The sequence below is a fragment of the Brachyistius frenatus genome, unplaced genomic scaffold, assembly GCF_029030835.1.
Source record: "Brachyistius frenatus isolate BFR_SWC_R1_liver_20210118 unplaced genomic scaffold, ASM2903083v1 Contig_42, whole genome shotgun sequence".
Lineage (NCBI taxonomy): Eukaryota > Metazoa > Chordata > Actinopteri > Embiotocidae > Brachyistius > Brachyistius frenatus.
The window spans coordinates 1,053,342-1,068,083 of NW_027210641.1; the positions used below are offsets into that span (position 1 = coordinate 1,053,342).

Here is a 14,742-nt window from a genome sequence, read left to right on the forward strand (position 1 = left end):
TGTTGAATGAAGCTGATGAGTAACTGTCAGTTGTCTGGGTATTTCATTATGAAAAATGGATCTGAAGTGCTAACCACAGAGATGATTCAGAGGCATTAAGCATCAGCTTTTCCAGGAAGGACTGTTACAATGCTGATAGCAACTAAACCGCAATCAGCATTAAAGTCATTTCAGAACCTGGAAAATGTTGAAGTTACAAGTGTCCAAACTCTAAATGGCTCAACTTATATCTCAAATCTTTCGGGTTATTGTAAACACTGATAAACGTACGGCTTTCAGCAAATAATGTCATACAAGGACATTTCTTTAATACAACGTAGCCTATATTTAGTCCCTTGTGGCCAAGATGGGAGCTTCAGAACTGAACATGTGTACAAGTGTATATTTGCATTTCAGTTTGCACAATGTTTCTGCAAACATCTGTGTCAGAAGCTAGAATCTGGTTTCTGAGTGCGCCTTGTGGCTTCTGCTGGAAACTATTAGCATCTTAAGTGGGTGGAACATTTTTATTAATTATTAATACAACCCAAATATTCATTATTGTCCAGCATTGCTTTTGTCTACTGTGGCTGCTGAACCTCGAGGGCAGTAAACGAGAGGCTGATGGCAAAGTGCTGATTATTCCTGCCATTTTGTCTAACAACGATGATGTGATTATCACTTTGCACCACACCCACTCTCAGTACTTTGTGACTCACATGTTTTCCTGACAGAGCAGTCAGCACAACAATTGAGCCGTCTCTGAATAAATGTTTTCCAGTATGTTCTCTGAACTCCAACATTATCACAGAAACAAATGATCAATTATTGAGACGGTAAATGTCAAGATTCTTATTCTGTAAAAAAAAAATCTATGCTTATCATGTCATCTACCAATTGAACAAGCAGTATATTAGGAAATGCAGCCGATGACTGAAACCAGCACAGCTTCACTAATGGCAACAAGTGAGGTTACAGATTGCCTGTTTTAATGACCGATAAATCAAGAGTGATTCTGCAGATTCTCTTTGCCGGTTGCCCAGCAACATGACATCAAACTCCTTTGTTAGACTGCATTAGGGTGGAAGGTCGGAAGTTGGTCTGCCGTCCCCACCCCTGGAGTCTCGCAAGCCAGGTCATAATATGTGGACATGTTTTATGTGAAAGGATGTCTATTTAGCTCGGGATCTCGCCACTGGTATGCATGCAGGAGCATAGTACAATACATTTCAGAGAGAAATCTGAGAATGATACCCATAACAGCTCTGTAATTGTATTTGCTGTGGATAGATGGGAAGAAAATCCCATTAGATTGGATCATGGTGAGTTCCCCCCCCTCCCCCACCTTCCCAATGTGCTAATAGACAGACACACAGACTGACAAGACTGACACACGTGCACACACTCAATTTTGATCTCAACCTCTAAACACACACATGCATACACACACTGTTTCAAGTGAACCGCTCCCTGAGTAACTCAAAACAACACATACAAGTCCCAGACTTTACAGACAACACCTTCTCGGGTATATACAACAGAGGACTGGATCATGAACTCCTCCATTTCCTTTTTACGTTTATCAGATATTACAACAATATTTACTGCCTTTGTGTCAGAAAAAAAGAAATTCCTGACCATCAATATGATCGTTGTTATATGGCTACGTGAAAAAATAAATGCATGCATGTCTTCCAACTTCAATGCAAATCAATCAGATTCCGAACGACTTTTAGTTCATTGCAACACTTATAATTAAAAAAAAAATGCAAGTGTTTATTAGCAAGTGAGCTGCTTGTATTATTGGGCATGGCACTTTGATCAATAATGGTCTGTAAAAACCACAATGGAAATAGCCATTAGAATGCTATAGCAGTGTATCTCTGGGGGTCCATATTCCATCGTCTTCCTCTAATAGGTTTGCAGATGCATTTTTTGGAAGTGCAACAACACGTGCAGTATTTATTGCTTTCCGCTAAGTACAGCACATCAATTGTCTACCATGTAACTACTTTCTTTGAATACTATTGAAAATATAGTTTATTTCACTTGGATTAAATCTAATAACGGATAGAAAAGAGTATCAATAAATTCAAATTTAACATGTGAGTTTGTTCTGGAAAAATACTCTCTCAGAATATGGTTTCAAAACAGAAAAATTGTGTTGTACAACAGACATTTCCCATTGCTGCACATACACAGAGCTCGATACCAACCTGATTTACTCTTCCATTGATATGTGCTGTAGAAAGTAATGATTATGTGCCAGAGTTAGTGCTAAATAGTATCTGACAAAGCATGGAAAGGTCTCTTGGAACAGTTGCCCCCGGGGCTACCCCTGCTATGGACTTAACACCAGACATCATACTTAATAGTCAATGCATGGCGTTGCATAACACTGAGCCACCAATTACCACTGGCTGGATAGAAATATGTTTCCACTGCACATGATGAACTGTGTAAAGATGTGTTAATGGGCGAGAACTTATGAACAATCTTGTTAAGATGAGCTGAATGATAGCGTTTATATTGCACAGTATAAAGTTGAGATAAAGTGCAAACATTATCCCTCACCTTAACAGATGGCACATTTTATAGGTCTGGCAAACAGAAGGCCAACCTCACAAAGACAACCATTTTAATATGTGAGTGTAAGCCAAACCACTGGGCACGCTCACAGTATTTTCATATATTCAAAGTAGGTTAATATTACTTTGACACGCAATTCTTTCTCCATGTTGCTTCACATACATTAGGGTGGGGTGGAGGCAATTTATTTAGATTTTTACAATTTACATTTATAATGTGCCATGTTGTCACAAATACAGTCAGCATGTTTTGAACACCGTGATTTATTTCTGTTTTATTTCATTGTGTTTTTAGCAGAGTACCAATTAAAACTGACTTTTTTTTTTTTTTTTTTTTTTTTTTAATTATTGGGCTATTATTAATAGTAGTAATAATTGTAATAACACGAGGAGCCTTTCACAATTTGATCACAATCGATCAAAAAACCAAAAAAGGATGATTGCGCCACCAAGAGGTAGAAAGGAGAAACTCACTCGGCTCGAAGGAGTTCGGTCCTTCTGGTTCCTGAGTTTTGTCTTTCAGGCTGTCCTGCCGGGCTGAGCGCCGAGAAATACTTTGACAATCATTGCCCAACAAACTTTAACAAATATATATCTAAAAATAGGTACGTTGTAAAAATCACATTAGTATTTTAATCCTCTCTAAATGCTAAAAGAGAAGGAACATATAACGAGCCGGGTGAGGAAGTAGGGCCTGTAAGTATCTCCGCAGGGACTCAAAGCCCCGCGAGCTGCTGTTCCTAAGTTACCAGGTAACGCTGAAGGAGTTCGTGCAAGATGGCGGAAACACAACATGAACCACAATAATACTATTTTATCTCTAATGTTACAGACCAGGGAGAGCGGGACGAGTCAGGTCGGATAGGAAGGCAGCAGGACGCTTTTCAGCCAAGATGGAGGATGAAGAGACAACGTTGGTAAGCGAATCTGATTTCTGACTCAGCCCCAGAGGCGTGTTGAAGCACGCTGATGAACCCTGAGAGGTAATAACTGATCATGGCTGCTGGTGACGTTGTTGACGCGACGTTAACTGGCTTGTTGTGATCGTAAGATGTCGGTTCCCGTGTTACTTTAACACTAAGCTACCAAAACCAAATGTAAAATGAACGCCGACGTCCTCCTGGTGTCCGCAGGCTCTGATCAAGTTCTACTGCTGCGAGAAGTTCTTCAGTCACGCTGTGAGAGCTGCAGCAGCTGCTCAGAGGAGCTTCAGCCATGAGCCCGTCCACACCTTCCTCCACGCCTACAGCTCCCTGATGCAAGGTGAGCTTCATCATCTCAGGGTCACACTGAAGGCACCTCGCCATCTCCCACTCCTCCACTGTGCTCTGCTGCAGATCAAATCCAGGAAGCCTTCTCCGGGTTTGAGGCCATCAGAGATGACCGAGATGTGTCTCTCTGCACACTGATGGCTCTCGTGTATGCAGAGAAAAAGAAGACGAACCCAGGTGAGCCACCGTAGTCCGTTTATTCACGTTGTAATGAGCTGGACACGGTAGTACACGTGTCTTTGTGTTCACAGACAGAGAAGTTATCCAACTACTTGATGCTAAAGTCAAAGAGGATCGTAAAAGTGCACCTCCCAAGAGCCTGTACCACGCCGGGACCTTCCTCTGGCTGCTAGGGCGAAATGATAAGGCGAGGGAGTACGTAGAGAGGATGATCAAACTCTCCAACGGCTCCAGAGAGGTGAGATTCACATGTTTTGTCATATGATTGAAGAGATTCATCTGCAACACTGAACATATTTATGAAATGTCTTGAAGTTTATGGAATCGCGAGGGGGAAATACCTGCTTGTTGAACGGATATATGTGTCTTTTAGGGGATAATCCTGAAAGCCTGGATAGATGTGACATCTGGTAAAGACGCCCACGCCAGAAAGGCTGGAAAGTATTTTGATGAGGCACTGAAAGAGAGAGCAGATGTTTTCGCCCTGATGGGAAAGGTGACCGGTTAAATACGCCTTCCTCAGCCGCAGCTGCAAATGTTGTGATGCCATCATTTCTCATATTTCCGACACATCTCTCAGTACTTTTCGTGTCTGTAATTGTTGTTGTTTATGAAACCCTTGCTGTCACTGTGATTGGTGTGTTTTGCTGTTTATTTCATCATGTAAAATATCTTGCTGTCCTCTGACTACATTATTGGAGTCATTCCCGTATAAGTTTTGAGATAATGCTCCCACTGTTGTTAATGATTTTGAACTTAAGGTATTTAGATGTTTTATTCATATTAATAGCAATCAGCTTTCACATGTGTTTTATTAATTATTTTAATGTCGTGCACCATCGGTGATGTTTTGTCTTTTGTAGGCACAATACTATGAATATCGTCAGAACTACTCTGGAGCATTAGAGATGGTTAACAGAGTCATCGCAAGTTTCCCTGCATTCATACCTGCTTTCATCAAGAAAATGAAACTGTTGTTGAGCCTTCAAGACTGGGAGCCAACCTTAGAGGCAGCACACAGGTACATCAAACACACATCTCAGATGTTTCTCTGTACGAGCGAATTAGAGATCCATTCTCAAAAAGTCTTAAGGAATGGTAAGAATGTCTGTGGTGATACCAAAGAGTGCAAAAAACATTTATAATCACCACCAGGCATAGAAGAAATAAACACAGTCTGCCTTTACAAATGGCCCAGCATTCAAGTGCAAATGAAACACCAACGTGATGCCTCAAACCAGTGCACACTGACTAAGCCATTGTTTGCACTTTGGACTTTAGCCAGTGCTGGACAGCATAAAAAGCCCTTTGAGCCAAAGTGCTGGAATCACATACAATTCCAAGGAGCTCAGGTTTACTGAACAGGAGGAAGAGTGTTTACTCAGGTTGCACCGAGTTCAGAGCTGCTGTGATGTTATGCTAGAGTTGGAAGGGATGCAAGCATCAAACTGTATTCCTTACATCCTTTGGCTGCCTTCATAATTCCTTTTAGTTTTAATGTTATTTGTATGGGAGCTCAACACAGTACAGTAGCAGTATCAGATATTCTATCGCTATCAATAAAAGAAATCCAAGCTGATGAAGTGGAGGAGATGGACTTTACTCACAGCTCCTTGTGTCATGTTTCAGGCTTTTACAGAAAGATAAAAATAACCTGGAGGCACTACGGATGCTGGCTCTACATGCTTTATGCCAAGAAGGCGATATTACTGAGGTAACGCTCACTTATTTTCACATGTTCACACCTTGAATTCGAAGGGTAGGGAACCAGCATGAATCGAAATAAGACTGTTAATAACTTAATTGATGATGGAGTTTATATCAACTGTGTTTATATCCCTCTGGCAGTCAGTAAAGCAGCTTTCAAACCTCCTCAGTAGTTTGGACACTCTCGAACCACATAACCATGAGCTCTACTACAGAATGTCTCTCGCCTTCACCCGTGTCGTAAGACTGTTTTTCTTTCTAAATTCTTCACACTAAAGGTGCGATCCTCTTTTCTTCTGGGGAGTTTTTTGATTTGAACAGAATTAAAGCATTTCTTGATTGTTTTTTTTCTTTTAGTGTGGACGAAACGAGAAAGTGATTGAACAGACGTTCAGAATGGTGGAAAGGGCCTTTTCCGTGGCACCAGGGGACTCTGACTTAGCCACCGAGTTGGGCTACCAGATGGTGCTTCAGGGCAGAATTAAGGACGCAATGAAGTGGTACAACACCGCCATTGGCAACAAGGATCAGACAAGTGTTTCGGCTTTGACCGGTAACATGTTTCCAACGATCAGATGTTGGGTTCACACATACTCACAAAAAAAACATCTGAAATCATGTTTTTTATTATTACACAGGTATCATTCGTTGCCAGCTGATAGAGGGACACCTCGAAGATGCACAGCAACAGTTGGAATTTCTCACAGAGTTTCAACAATCTATTGGAAAATCAGGGGTAAAAAAGGTTTTATAGGAGTTTGCAAGAAGGAAAGTTCCTCAGTATTTACTCTTCAGTGATTCCTCCTCGGTGGCTTTTTGTTTTAAGATGGCGCCTCATTTCTTTTTCTTTTATGAAATCATTTTTGTTTTTACCCTCACATTTGTTAATTTCTTGTTTTAATAATTGTTATAGGAACTATTGTACCTACGTGCCGTGCTGGCAGTGAAGAAGCACCAGCCCCAGGAAGAGGTGACCAACCTGCTGAACGATGCCGTGGACACACACTTCTCTTCTCTGCAGGGTCTCCCTCTGGGAGTCGAGTACCTCGAGAAGCTGAACCCTGACTTCTTGTTGGAGATTGTCAAAGAGTATCTTGCACTGTGTCCTGCTAAGGTACGACTGGAGTAATCATCAGTGTTGGTCTTTCAAATGTTTATGTCAATTCTGGGGTATAAATATGGGCAATGCAAGGAAGCCTGGGTTACTTATGTAAATATTTTGCCACTATTGACTGTGTTGTTTATTTCACAAATTTATGATTGGGATATATGTACTTGATCCTCTTCTAATGAGAATCATCATATCAAATCTTTAGGGAACATAACACTTTTACTGCTCTTGTTTTAGCCGACTGCCCAGGGCCAGCCTCCAGCTCCTCAGCTCCAGCAGTGTGCCACGTTGTTGGATACCGTGGTCAAGATTGTCCCAGGTCTCCTTCAAGGGGTCTTCCTGCTAGCCAAAGTCAGATATCAGTCTGGTGAGTTCTGCAGTTAAAAGAAGTTGTGTTTTAGTTTTTGTTTGGTGGTGTTGTAGATGGTATTTTGAGCTGCATTCCTCCTGTGTTTCAGGTGACACAGACGCTGCTCAGAGCAGTCTGAACCACTGCCTGGACCAGTGTCCTTCTCATGCAGAAGCTCATCTGCTAATGGCTCAGATCCACTTGGTGCAGGGTAACGTGACGTTGTGTTCCCAGTCTCTTGAACTCTGCCTGAGCCATAACTTTGAGGTAAATCTGCAATCAACATGACCGTATTATTGGCTTTTATATATATATATATATATACATACACAGGACAAAGTGTTTTTCTGGTTTTATTTGACCTACGGCAAAATGTTAAAATGCATCGTAGCTCTGTATCTGTAACATTTAGTCTGTTAATCTGAACTACTGAGGATGTGGATAAAAGAAAGAATGAAGTTTCATCCAGTAAATATGCTCGACAGAAGGGTCCTTTGAAAGCACTATCAGCAGTGACAACATATCACGATGTATTATTAAATGTCTCGACAGACAGGTTTGAGATCATACAAGCTGCAGTGGTTTGAGACTGAGACTCAGACTGACATCCTGTGGCGGTGAATGTTATTTCGTGTTCGAATCAAGTACTTGTCCATGTTGATGCAGGGGTGTCTTGTCTAAATGGGTCATGACTTGTTGTCCTTTCCAGATTCGAGACCATCCATTATACCACCTGATCAAAGCTCAGGCTAAGAAGAAAATGGGTGAGCTAACAGAGGCTATTCAGACATTACAGATGGCCATGAGTCTTCCAGGCGTCCGCAGAGCAGGATCCTCGTCCAAGTCCAGGAACAAGAAGACAGAACTGAGCTCTGCTGACTGCGTCTCTGTCTTCTTGGAGCTAGCTGAGGCACTATGGCTCAACGGAGAACAGGTAAAATAGGGAGTTTTGATTTAACAAGGCTTTTGGGGTTCCACATACTGAGTCTGGCCTTGAAGGAAAAAGTACAATTTAAGCTCATGAATGGATTTAATATTTTAGCATGAAGCAGCGAAGGTGATGCAGGATGCCATCAACGAGTTCTCGGGAACACCTGAGGGGCTGCGTGTCACCATTGCTAATGCGGACCTGGCCCTGCTGCGTGGTGATACCGAGCTGGCACTGAGTATGCTCAGAAACATTACCCCTGAGCAGCCCTACTACATCCAAGCAAAGGAGAAAATGGCCGACATATATCTGAACCACAGAAAAGAGAAACGTCTGTATGCAAGCTGTTACAGGTGAGCGTAAAACTTAGAAAAAATACGCAATGAAATGGATATAGAATAGTAGCTGATGATACGAAAACATGTGTGGTAACCTGATGCGTTGTTAATGTTTGTTTGAACACAAATTAATGAAAGTTAATGAAATACATAGCCATAAAAATGACCCAGCCACACTGCAACCTTATGTCATCCAGTTAGGTCTGCAGTAGAATTTAGGAGACCACAAGATTCAGGTCGATATAATATTAGCTGAACAGCAGACGTTCATTTAGTTGAGAGAAATTGTCCTGTTTTCTCCAGCTGCCTCCAGTCTTCATCTGGTCTCTGATGCCGCTTCTTATTGACAGCTGAGACTTCGTAAAGTTTGACTGAACCACAGTCCAGCAGAGGCACACAGTATGTCTATATAATGAAGTACACCATATGTGATGTGATACCTCTTTCTGTTCTCCAGAGAAATAGCGGAGAAGCTGCCCAGCCCTCACACACACCTCTTACTCGGCGATGCCTACATGAACATTCAAGAAGTAAGTGGAAGATGTGATTCATGATCTGTTGTTTTTTTTCCCACATAAAGTGAATTGTTTGTATTTTGGCAAACTTAGCTTGGCTTTAAAGGGACTACGTTTTGGAAGTCATTTATATCTTTTGCAAAAATAGCTCAAACTCAAAGGCATCATTAAAGATGCATCGGTATATAAGAGGAACACAGGACAATCTCCTTGTAGTTAAGAGCAGTATGATGAAACATAGTAGTTTTAGTAATACTTATTTGTAAATTGTTGAAAACATACAAGCTATGCAGTACTACTGCAGAGTTTTATTTAAAGAGGACTTACTTACTTACTTACAAGAAAACAAATGTACTTTCCCTCTTCATAGAGTTAAAATGCATATATCTAAATAACTTGTAATCAAAAAATGTAAAAATCACCAAACCCGTGGTAGTTCACGGGGATCTTTGCCATCACAGGAAGTGATCGTCTCATCTCTTAAGGAAAACATCTGCTAAACTACAATACGAGACAAGCAACACTAACCTGAAGCTGCTGGTGTTGTAATTTCTATACACGACTTATTAACAAAAAAAAAAAAAAAGAACCCTTCCTGATAAATTCAGGTAAAACAAACAAACAGAAAAAAAGATTCATCATAAAGTTTCTGAATAATGGTTGACAGTGTCATGAGGACATAATGTTCCTGTGCATAAGTGACAGAGTTTTTGTTGTGGATTTAGTTTCAGGTAAATCATTAAATCAAAGACCAGTAGGTCTTCCCACCTGAATGGTTTTATGGGTGACAACCTAAACCTCCTAAGGTCATGCTGACATATTTTGGTTGAGGTGATGGTAAGATAGCGCCATTCGAGGACGAAATAGATCTTCCCGACCCGAGCATCAGATATTGTATCTTCATCCAGCCTCCCCAACAGATCTTACTGGAAATCAGCAACCTTTAAGGTGTTTACATGTTCGTGACTAGTTCTAATGTTAACAAACTCTTGAAACCAGCAACAGATTGTGAAACCACTTACTTTCATGTGTGTTTATCCTCAGCCAGAGAAAGCCATTGATGTTTATGAGCAGGCTCTCAGGAAAAACCCCAAAGATGGTGCTTTAGCCAGCAAGATTGGGAAAGCCCTGGTTAAGACTCACAACTACGTCAAGGTTTGTGTTGTACACTCATTTAAAGAGGAAGCACAATTCACTCATACGAACTAGTGTTGACACAAGACTGTTCGTTACGCAGGCGATAAACTACTATGAAGCAGCTCTAAAGACTGAGCAGCAGACCTTCCTGTGCTATGACCTGGCCGAGCTCCTGATGAAGATGAAGCAGTATGAGCGCTGTGAGCGAGTTCTGCACGACGCTCTGGCCCACGAACCAGGTACTGAAGACCTCACATATTTCACACACGGGGAACTCCTGTTGTCAAACTTCACAATAAACAACATTAAGAGAATCTAGTCATGATTAGAGTTTGTTCACAGACATGATGATGCAAGTAAGGCGCCGGTATATACAAGCTCATACAACGAGGGAAATTGAATAGTCTTTGATTTGATTATGTTAAAGCCACTCTGCTTGAACCTAATCAAAACATCTGTCTACTGAGGTTCTGAAAAAGTATTGACTGATTGTGTTGCTGTGTTTCTAACTTGACTGTTTTCTACCTAGTGAATGAACTGCCTGCACTCTCAGATGATTGCCGTTATCTGGTGCTGTTGGCAAAGATCCAAAATAAAGTTGACAAAAATGAAGACGCTTTACTTTCCCTACAAAGAGTAAGTTGTAACGTAAATTAAATTTTTCTTCTGACTTCTTCCTGTTTCTTTGATTTCCGAGCCCTACTTACTCGTCCATTTAGAAGGACAGACACGCATAATGAAAACATTTTTAACATGTTAGTCTTCTTTGACTTGTTTTATGGACATAATAATGGTCACTACTGTTGTTATTTCCATGATGAGGTTGTGTATTTGCTGTCGGTAGGCCCGGGATGTGCAGGCCAAGGTGCTGAAACGGGTGCAGTCGGAGCAGCCTGACGCTGTCCCCATGCAGAAGCAACTTGCTGCTGAGATCTGTGCTGAGATCGCCAAACACTACACAAGTCAGAGGGGCTATGAGAGAGCAGTCAAATTCTACAAAGAAGCTCTTGTGTATTGTGAGACAGATCGCAAGGTCAGTGCAGCGGAATCAAAAAACCTTCTGTGTACTTACTGCAGCTGCGGTTAACAAGCATTGGTGTCTTCTTGAGTCTCGCTCCTGTGTTTATAAAATGTTGTGATCTTCGTGGTTGATATTTTGATTTAAGCCAAAGGTCTTTGTACCAAGACTTTTGTCACATCAACCTCATTGAAATGAACCTCCCTGATCCTAGGTGATGCTGGAGTTGTCCCGGTTGTACCTCACTCTGGACGAGGTCGATGCGTGCCACGAGCAATGCAGCGTCATTCTGAGGAATGACCAGATTAATGAAGACGCAATTCTGGTTGGTTCTCTCCTTCTGCCACAACAGTTGTTACCATAACCTTTTTTTCAACTAATAAATAGGAGTAATTTCTTCCATATGTTTGTTCTTAGATGATGGCAGACATTATGTTTAGGAAGCAGGACTATGACCAGGCAGTTTTCCATTTTCGACAACTCCTAGAGCGCAAACCAGGTGCAGTAGGACCACGTTACTCTTGTTTTTACGATGAATGTAAATGTGAAGTGATGGGAAGCACAATAACTTACACCTGTTGTTTTCAGACAACTATCCAACTCTGTCCCGTCTCGTTGACTTGTTGAGGAGGGCAGGGAAGTTGGAAGAAGTCCCCAGATTTCTTGAAATGGCAGAAAAACACTCTTCCAGGACTAAATTTGACCCTGGGTTTAACTACTGCAAAGGACTTTATCTTTGGTAAGTTACAGGAGTCTCTTGCCAAAATGATTCTGCAGGTATGTTTCTTTCTGGCTTATTGACCAAACTTGTTCTTCCTGCTCAGGTACACAGGAGAACCCAATGATGCTCTTCGACACTTTAACAAGGCGCGGAAGGACAACGACTGGGGTCAAAATGCTGTTTACAACATGATTGAAATCTACCTCAACCCTGACAATGAGACGATGGGAGGAGAAGCATTTGAGGGTTTAGATGGTGAAATTGGGTGAGTGGCAGAATTTAGTAGAGTAGGGAAGCACCTCTGTTTCAAACCTACAGTTCATAGACTAATACTTACATGCTTTGTCTTCGTCTTCCTTCAGGAACTCCACAGAGAAGCAGGAGTCCGAGCAGGTCGCTGTGAGGACGGCTGAGAAGCTGCTGAAAGAGTTAAAGCCCCAGACGCCAGGCGGACACATACAGCTCCGCATCCTGGACAACTACTGCTGTCTGGCCACTAAACAGAAGGCCAATGTAGAGAAAGCCCTCAATGCTTTCACAGAGATTGCAAACAATGAGGTAAGTAAATTCCAGATGGTGCACACAACTTACATCACTCTCTCTTGTGTAAATATAGACACTCTTGGAGCTGTGCATTATTTTAGGCTCTCTCTTTCTGTCAGCATATCATTTGGTTATAAATTGCACATTGCACTGCGTCAGGCTGGATTTTAATGGATTATGTTCGGTATTTATCATCCCTACTGTCGTCCTTCAGATATTTACATACGTTTCACAGAAATATATTTAAAAAAACATCTACATTTTATTTGTTACACTGAACTGAAGTGAATGTATTTTTATGGTTAAAACAAACAAAGTGGGATAGCGTTGTGGTGTCGTCACATTTATCCCATCACCAGAATTTTTTGGGTTCAATTCAGAAAGACCACGTGCCAGCGCTGTTGGCCATGGCAACCGCTTACATGATGCTAAAACAAACTCCTCGAGCCAGGAACCAGCTCAAACGCATAGCCAAGATGGACTGGAGCATTGTTGACGCCGATGAGTTCGAGAAGAGCTGGCTGCTCCTGGCAGACATCTACATCCATTCGGGAAAGTATGACATGGCCTCAGACCTCTTACAGAGATGCCTCAATCGTAACAAGGTCAGCCTGAAAATGTTGTTGCCTTTGAAACATGAAATCAAGGCAGTTCATTGCACATATACACATCTATTTTTTGGACAGCTTTTTTTTTTTTTTTTTTTCGTAATGCAGAAGCCAAGTTTTAAATAAATTTGTATTCTCACTTTTTTCCAGTCATGCTGTAAAGCTTATGAATATCGTGGCTACATAATGGAAAAAGAGCAGGCATTTCGTGATGCTGCTAACAGCTATGAAATGGCTTGGAAATATGGAAATCGGACTAACCCAACTATTGGTATGTCAAATACAATCACATGTCCAGTTCTCTTTAAAAGCACAGAGAGAATTACATTGCTAGCAAGGTATAATGTCTGCTTTTATTCCAGGATACAAGCTTGCTTTCAACTACTTAAAAGCAAAGAGGCATGTCGATGCCGTAGACGTGTGTCATAAGGTGAGACACCTGTGGATGTTTACAGTTTAATATCTTCAATATGTTTTCATCCTTGGAGTCATCTTCACTTTTGTCCACAGGTTCTGGCTGCTCATCCAAATTATCCAAGAATAAGAAAGGAAATCCTGGACAAAGCTCGTACTGCCCTGAGATCTTAGTGTCAGACCTGCGTGTCTGAGAGATATGAAAGCACTCCTTCTGCCATAAAAGGGGTTGCATTTGATTGGTTCCTCTTTCATTGTTTGCAATTTTCTGTCAAGTTGAGAATGTGCAGTTATTTGTCTTATTTCTTTGGGAAGTCCTTTGAACACTTTGCTATGTGCTTTTTTCGGAGCATATGAATAATTGGTCGCTGGCAACTCGGAGAGAAAACAGTGCAGAGACATTCAGACACAACTGAAAGTATTTTCTCTTTCTTTCCTCACAAATCCAGACATGAGACACCTAAAAGAAATGTTTTTGGAGCATAAAACCAAATGACCTTGAAGAAGGGAGGTTTATATCAGAACATTTAACTTTTATTTATGAAAAAAATTGAAAATGTTCTTCTGTATCTTTTAATAACCTTTTAAATGTTATAAATGCCATTAACATTGTCTCTGTTCATGATTTTCTACAGTAGATTTGTGATGGGTTTATGCCCTTTTTCTCAAAAATAAAGTTATTTAGATATATGATGCTGACTCTGGCTTTTTTTCCCAGAATATTTAATTAAATTATGAATCCCCTTCTGATTGAGGATGATCACACAATCTGAATAGACAGTTTACATCATCAGTATCCAAACAGTTCCAAGCGTGACTGGACTGAAATGTGGGACACAGTAAGCATTTTAATGGACACAAGAAAGTGGATGTCTGCTGTGGACAGGACGCGGCGGGGAACGCAGTTCCTACAGATGGAGTCAAAGGCAGAAAGGCTTCAACCCGGGCACCAGAACAGGCTTCAACCCGGGCACCAGAACAGGCTTCAAACCGGGCACCAGAACAGGCTTCAACCCGGGCACCAGAACAGGCTTCAACCCGGGCACCAGAACAGGCTTCAAACCGGGCACCAGAACAGGCTTCAAAACCGGGCACCAGAACAGGCTTCAACCCGGGCACCGGAACAGGCTTCAAACCGGGCACCGGAACAGGCTTCAACCCGGGCACCGGAACAGGCTTCAAACCGGGCACCGGAACAGGCTTCAACCCGGGCACCGGAACAGGCTTCAAACCGGGCACCAGAACAGGCTTCAACCCGGGCACAGGCTTCAACCCGGGCACCAGAACAGGCTTCAAACCGGGCACCAGAACAGGCTTCAACCCGGGCACCAGAAC

General features: G+C 41.7%; 1 protein-coding gene across 1 annotated transcript; it reads left to right on the plus strand.

Annotated features, from left to right (window-relative positions):
- Positions 1-3,329: 3,329 nt before the first annotated feature.
- On the plus strand, positions 3,330-14,100 carry ttc21b (tetratricopeptide repeat domain 21B). The gene is made up of 29 exons (XM_069702497.1): positions 3,330-3,484; positions 3,701-3,830; positions 3,905-4,015; positions 4,090-4,256; positions 4,392-4,514; positions 4,882-5,039; positions 5,648-5,732; positions 5,867-5,965; positions 6,083-6,278; positions 6,364-6,461; positions 6,639-6,839; positions 7,074-7,203; positions 7,295-7,452; positions 7,895-8,119; positions 8,228-8,466; positions 8,909-8,981; positions 10,011-10,121; positions 10,204-10,342; positions 10,633-10,739; positions 10,948-11,136; positions 11,336-11,446; positions 11,539-11,620; positions 11,710-11,860; positions 11,946-12,107; positions 12,205-12,400; positions 12,766-12,990; positions 13,144-13,264; positions 13,356-13,423; positions 13,504-14,100. The coding sequence occupies exons 1-29, from the start codon at positions 3,461-3,463 to the stop codon at positions 13,579-13,581; spliced, it is 3,957 nt and encodes a 1,318-aa protein (XP_069558598.1). The 5' UTR covers positions 3,330-3,460; the 3' UTR covers positions 13,582-14,100.
- The last annotated feature ends 642 nt before the right edge of the window (positions 14,101-14,742 follow it).